At 53.2% G+C, this 7,011-nt stretch overlaps 1 protein-coding gene across 1 annotated transcript; it reads right to left on the reverse strand.

Annotated features, from left to right (window-relative positions):
• Positions 1 to 1,336: 1,336 nt before the first annotated feature.
• On the reverse strand, positions 1,337 to 4,323 carry TINCR (TINCR ubiquitin domain containing). The gene is made up of 2 exons (XM_064279817.1): positions 3,992 to 4,323; positions 1,337 to 1,361 (listed from the first exon to the last, which is right to left on the reverse strand). Exons 1-2 carry the CDS (start codon positions 4,321 to 4,323, stop codon positions 1,337 to 1,339), a joined length of 357 nt encoding a protein of 118 aa, XP_064135887.1.
• Between the last annotated feature and the right edge of the window lie 2,688 nt (positions 4,324 to 7,011).

Raw genomic sequence — 7,011 nt, forward strand, 5'->3', positions numbered from 1 at the left:
CCCAAACTACCTGAAGGAGGGGGACAGAAAAACACATATCGCAGGCCAAACACAGTCTCGCCTCACCACTCAAGGCCACCCTGGTCTGCTCAGTGTCCTCACGTGGCTGCCGGAGCCCACCTCTGGCCTCGAGAACCCCTCCCCTGCTTCCAGGACCCTCTAGAACTCCAGGAGAATGTCTTGAACAGCCCCTTCTCTCCTCCAACAATGACACACTCAACTAATATTTACTAAGTACCTACTATGTGCCCTGTGGGAACCCTGGTGGTGTAGTGGTTAAGTGCTATGGCAGCTAACCAAAAGGTCGGCAGTTTGAATCCACCAAACACTCCTTGGAAACTCTATGTGGCAGTTCTGCTCTGTTCTGTAGGGTCACTGTGAGTCAGAGTCAACTTGATAGCAGTGAGTTTGGTTTTGGTTTGGTTACGTGTCGTTGGTGGTGCAGCGGTTAAGCATTTGGCTGCTAACCGAAAGGCTGGCAGTTCAAACCCACCAGCTGCTCCTCGGAAACCTTGTGCGGCAGTTCTACTCTGTCCTATAAGGTCGCTGTGAATCAGAATCGACTCAACAGGCAATGGGTTTGGTTTGGGTTTTTTGACTATGTGCCAGGAGAAGTCCCTGGGTGGTCAAATGGTTAAGCGCTGGACTAGTAATCAAAACGTTGGTGGGTCAAATCCACCCAGAGGCACCTCGGAAGAAAGGCCTGGCGATCTGCTTCCAAAAGGCCACACCGTTGAAAACCCTATGGACCAGTTCTACTCTGCACACATGGGATCTCCATGAGTGAGAATCGACTTGACAACGGCAACTGACAACATCAGCACTCTGTGCCACGAACTGAACTGAGGGCACAGCAGCGAACAAGATGAACAACCACGCCCTTATGGGGTTGCAGTCAGGTGGGGGAGACAGGGTGGGGAAATAAATGTAATACAGAGAAGTCAGCTGGCGAGAAATATAAAGCAGGGATGGGGGTGGAGCGTGTGGGTGGGATACAATTTTAAACAGGGTGGTCAGGGAGGGTCCCACTGAGGAGGCGGTATCTGAGCAGAGACCTAGAGAAGAGGAGGGAGCCAGGTAGGTGTCTGAGGAAGAATGTTCCAGGCAGAGGGAACAGCCAGCGCAAAGGCCCTGAGGCAGGATGGGGCCTGGTGAGTTAGAGGAACAGCGAGGAGGCCCTTGTGGCTGGAGCAGAGTGAGGGAGGAGGAGGGGAGGGCACAGAAGGGACGGGGCAGGTCGTGCAGGGCCCTGTGGGCCGCAGGGAGGACTTGGGCTTTTACCCGAGGGAGGTGGGAGCCCTGGAGGGCTGTGGGCAGAGGAGGGACTGGCCCTGACTCAGGTGCTCACGGGCGCCCTCTGGCTGCAGGGAGGGGAACAGACTGTGGGGGGTGAGGGCGGGAGCCGGGACCAGGGTGGAGGCAACTGCACTGGTCCAGGTGGGTGATGGTGGGGGAGAAGCGGGTGGATTCGGGATAGATTTTGAAAAGAGAGCCAACAGGACAGTCTGAAGAACAGATGTAAGGGGCTGACAGAAAGAGCGGAAGGGAGGAAATAATCACCACCACTGTTCCCATTTACGGTGGGAGGAGAGAGTGGTGATTAAGAGCGTGGCTTCTAACTTGAAGAAGAATGTAATTAACGTCACTGAATCCTACATGTAGGAATTTGTGTGTGTTCTGCTGTGTATATTTTCAACAACAACAAAATAAATCATTTATATATATAAAAAAAGAGCATGGCTTCTAGAACTGGCTTCAAACCCAAGCTTTGCCCCTTCCCACCTCTCTGTGCCTCAGTCTCCCCATCTGTAAACCGGGAATAATAATAGCCCCCACCTGTGGGGCTGCAGTGAGTCACATGAAAAAGAACTCAGCACCTCACAGGCGCTCAGTACATGACATGGTCATTATTGAGCTCCTACTGGTTATCCTGTGCCCTCTGTTCTCCACACAGTGTCGGCCCCTCCTGGGCAGGAAGTGTTGTCACTACTGCCCTGCCGGAGTTTAGAACTGGGAGGCAGCTGGTGAGGCGGTGGGAGGGAGATAAGCTTCCCTGTCCACCGGCAGGAAAGGGAGCTCAGGCCTGTTTGGCTTAAGCACCCACAAGACTTATCTCACGCAAGGGTGCTGTGTGGGCTGACAGGTCAAATACGTTTCTCCCCATTTCACAGATGGGAACCTTGAGGCCTTCCCAGGGAGGCCTTTCTGCAGCCTCCTTTCCTCTCCAGCAGGCGCTCAGCCACCCACCAGCCGCCCCTACTTCATCTTCGTGTGTCTGCGTGTAGTTTTGGGGCTCAGAACATGTTGATGCCCAGAGAGGGTGGGTAAGCTGCCTTGGGACACACAGCAAGTGGGTGGCAAAGGCTGGCAGGGACCTGGGCCCCACCCTCCCCTGCCTGTCTGATGGGAGAGGCAGAGTGGGATGCTGCCACCAGTCCCAGCTGTGCACGGTCAGGGATGGGGCAGAGGACAGGGCACTAGGCTAAAGTGTCTCCTCTGAAGGCTTCCTCCTCTGTCCCCACCTGGTCGAGCCCTATCATGGCCCGCCTGGACCAGCGCAGTCACCTCCACCCCGGATCCCCAGCTCCCACCCTCGCCCCCTGCAGTCTGTCCTCCTTGCAGCCCCTCCACCTCCTGGCCCATCTCGCCAGTCCCCATCCGTGTCCCAGAGCTGCCCTTCGTGTGCAATTCCTTGGCCTGATGCCCTTCTCTGCAAACTCCTCCTTGGGCGGAAGACCTGCCTCCTGGTATCTGTAACCAGCAAACTGCTCTGGAGTGCCCAGATGGCCAGCGTTCAGAGTGCGGCGTGATAGAGCAGGAGGGGAAGACAGAGGGACAGAGAAGGACAGAGAGACAGGGAGAGACACACACAGAGAAACAGAAAAATGGTAGAGATAGAAATGGACAGAGAGACACAGACAGACAGACAAAGAATGGTAATGAATGAGAGCAATAGGCCCAGCACCACTGAGAAAGGGAGAGACAAGACAGAGAATGGGAAATACACCAAAGGCCAGAGAGAGGGAGACACACAGAAACACAGAGAGAAACAGTAGAGACAGAAATGGACGGAGATACAGAGAGACAAGAATCCCAGGTGGTGCTTGACTACTGGCCAAAAGGTTGGGGGTTCGAATCCACCCAGCTGCACCTCAGAAGAAAGGCCTGGCAATCTGCCTTCAAAGGGTCACAGCCTTGAACCCTATGGAGCAGATCTACTCTGACACATGGATGGGGTTGCCATGAGTTGGAATCTACTGACAGCAACTAACAACAACAGGGAGAGACACAAAGAGAGAATGCTAAGGAAAGAAAGAAACAGAGACAACGCCACCAGAGAGGGAGAGACAGAGGAAATGAGAAAGAGCCAGAGAGGCAGAAAAAGCGAGAGAACAGAAGCAATGCCAGAAGATTCCAGCGGCCCTCCAGGCCTCGGTCTGCACATCTCTCCTTCTCCCTAGACCCCTCCCAGCTGGTTCCTACAACAGCAGGGGGTCAGACCCCTGGGGAGTTATTCATGGAGGTGCGACAGGACTCCCCCCAGCCTATCCTCCCTCCCCCCACTCTGACCCAGACCCCAGCCAGAACCTCAGGTACCTGCACCCTGACCCCAGGCCCCTAGCCAGTCATCTTGTGTCTGTGATCTGCCTGACTCCTCCCCCAGCCTCCCCCAGCCCCTAGTCTGAACTCTGACCCCTGCCCCTGGTCTGCGATTGGCCAGAATCCCTCCCCACCTCAGCCTCCCCACCCCTAGCCCAACCTTCTGCTCCCTACCCCTATCCAGAACCCAGCCAGGGCCTCAGTGACCCCACTTCGATGAGGGGGAGGGGGCTGCTATAGATCCTAGTCCCTCCCCACCCCCGCCTCCCACCTCCTACACCTACTCAGACTCCAGTCAAGCCCTCCGGCCCCCCAGTCCAAGTCCCTCCTTACCCAAACCTCTCCCACCCTCAGCCCACCCTCCTGCTCGGAACCTCTGCCCAAACCCCACCCTGTCCCCCGACGCAGGCCCCGGAGGCAGCCAGGGCCCCCCCGCCCGCGCTCGCCCCCTCCTCCCGGCCACCTGGGGTCGCTGACGAGCAGCAGCACCGAGCCGTCCTGCAGGTGCACGTCGCGCACAGTCTGGTGGTCGTCGAGCGGCCGCGCGTTGTAATAGAAGGTGCGCTTCCAGGAGCTCACGCCCTGGCCCACAAGCTGGGCGCGCAGGTCGCTGAGCGTGTCTCGCGGCCGCACCGTCAGCGGCAGCAGCAGCGCCTCGTCGGCCAGGTGCACCTTGATGTGGTAGCGCTTCCAGCGCGACAGCCCGCGCCGCAGCCCCTCCATGACGCCCGGACTCCGCGCCGGACCCGGGGGCCCGCGAGCCCGCCACCCGCCCGACCGGCCCGGCCGCCAGCCTCCGCCGCGCTCCGCCCGCCCGCCTCGCCCGGGCACGCCCGGCACGCAGGAGGCCCGGCCAGATTTACGCAGACGTTTATTAAGTGCCTGGGCATTTATTAACCCACCCATTGGTGCTGTGGATGAAAGGCCCGGCGATCTGAGTCTGTAAAGACGAAAGCCCTGTGGAGCAGTTCCACTCTGGGGTCGCCATGAGTCGGGAATGACTCCACAACGATGGGTTTGGTTTTTTTTATTTTAGGTCCATCGGTGCCCCAAACTAACCTAAAAGTTGGAGGTTCAAACCTACCCAGTGGTGCCATGAAAGAAAAGCCCGGTAATCCGCTTAGGCTACAGCCTTGAAAACCCTACAGAGCACAGTTCCACTCTGACACATGGGATCGCCATGAGTTGGAGTCAGCTTTACTGGCAACTAAGCACACGAACCTAAAAGTTGGCCGTTTGAACCCACTCAGCCATGCCGTGGAAGAAAGACCTGGCGATCCCTTTCTGTAAAGATTGTTGTTGTTAGTTGCCTTCAAGTCGATTCCAGCTCGTGGCGACCCCATGTGTGCTGAGTAGAGCTGTGCTGCACAGAGTTTTCAATGGCTGAAACAGAAATAGATCTATTTTGGGGAAATAGATCTCCAGGCCTTGCTTCCATGGTACCTCTGGATGGATTCCACCTGCCAACCTTTTTGGCTTCTAGCTGAGCGCTTAACTGTTTGAGCCACCCAGGGACTCCTTCTGTAAAGATCACAGCTAAGAAAACCTTCAGGAGCAGTTCTACTCTGTAACACGTGGGGTCTCCATGAGTCGGAATTGACTCCACCCCAACAGGTTTGGTTTTGGTATTAAGCGCCTACTGCGTGCCAGGTGCTGGGGACTCATTTGTGAACGAAGCAGACAAAGAGTCCTGCCCTTAGAGATTAGAATGCTCGTGCATTGCTGGTGGGAATGTAAAACGGTGTGGCCGCTGTGGAAAAGAATCTGACTTTTCTTCCAAGAGTTCAACATACAGTTATCACAAATCAGTTGCCCGGGAGTGGATTCCTACTCACAGTGCCCCCAGCCATTTGGTTAGCAGCCCAGCACGTTGACCATTTGTACCACCCAGTTGCCGTTGAGTCACCTCCAACTCATGGCGACCCCATGTGTGTCAGAGTAGAACATGGGTTCCATAGGGTTTTTAATGGCTGATTTTTGGGAAGCAGATTGCCAGGCCTTTCTTCTGAGGTGCTTCTGGGTGGACTTGAACCTCCAACCTTTAGGTTAGGAGCCAAGTGGGTTTGTACCACCAAAGGACTCCAGGGTTATTATATGACCCGCAATTCCACTCCTAGGTGTATACCCAGAAGAATTGAAAACGTATGTCCACATAAAAACTTGTACAAGGATGTTCATGGCAGCATAATTCGCAAAAGCCAAAAGGTGGAAACCACCCAAGTGTTCATGAACAGATGAACGGACAAACAACATGTGGCCCATCCATACAATGGAATATTATACAACCATCAAAAGGAATGAAGCACTGATAATGCTACAACATGGAAGAACCTTGAAAACAAGCTGAGTGAAAGAAGCTGGTTACATAGGACCACATATTGTCTGATTTCACTTACATGAAAAGTCCAGAAGAGGCAAACGTATAGAGACAGGATAGATCAGAGGTTACCAGGGGCTGGGGCATGAGGGAATGAAGAGTCACTGCTCAATGGGTACTCAGTTTCTGTTTGGGGTGATGAATAATTTTGGAGATGGATATTAGCGGTGGTTGCATAACATGGTGAATGTAATTAATGTTGCCGAATGGTACACTTAAGAAGGGTTAAGAAGGACTGGATGGTGCCCGGGTGCCATTACTGAACGTTTTGAACAAAAATCCTATAGAAGAATTCCAGGCAAAAGGGGGAAAGTGCAGAAGAGAATTTCAAATTGTCATGAAAGCCAGACTTTCTGGAGTCATGGAGGCTGGATGAATGCCCAAAACTATTGCCCTGAGATAATCTTTAAACCTTAAACCAAAATATCCCCTGAAGCCTTCTTTAAATCAAACAACAATTTAACTTAACTAGTAAAGAATGTCTGTCTTGAACATTGTGCACTTATAAAGAATTATCTATATGTGATCAAATTGACAACAGCAACTCGAAAGGCTAGAGAAGAAGCTTAGGGGGTAATGAGCTTGTGTCGGGGATGGTGAAAGAGTTTGGAAAAGGTTGTGGAGAAAGGCGGCACAACTTGAAGAATGTGGCCAATGTACCGAATTATACATGTGGAAATTGTTGAATGTTCTGCTGTGTATATTCTCAAAGACAAAAAGAAAGAAAAAGAATGGTTAGACTGACAAATTTTATGTTATATGTATTTTACCACAATAACATTTTTTTAAAAGCCCTACTTTGTGGGCTTCGCAGTCTGGTGTGGGGAGACACACAATAAACAGGATAAATATGTGACTGTACAGACTCAAAAGGAGCCCTGGTGGCACAGTGGTTAAGTGCTTGGCTCCCAACCGAAAGGTTGACAATTCAGACTCATCAGTTGCTCCGTGGGAGAAAGATGTGACGATTCATTTCTGGAAAGATTACAGCCTTGGAAACCTTATGGGGCAGTTCTATCCTGCCCTATAGGGTA

Source organism: Loxodonta africana, chromosome 3 (genome assembly GCF_030014295.1).
Source record: "Loxodonta africana isolate mLoxAfr1 chromosome 3, mLoxAfr1.hap2, whole genome shotgun sequence".
NCBI lineage: Eukaryota > Metazoa > Chordata > Mammalia > Proboscidea > Elephantidae > Loxodonta > Loxodonta africana.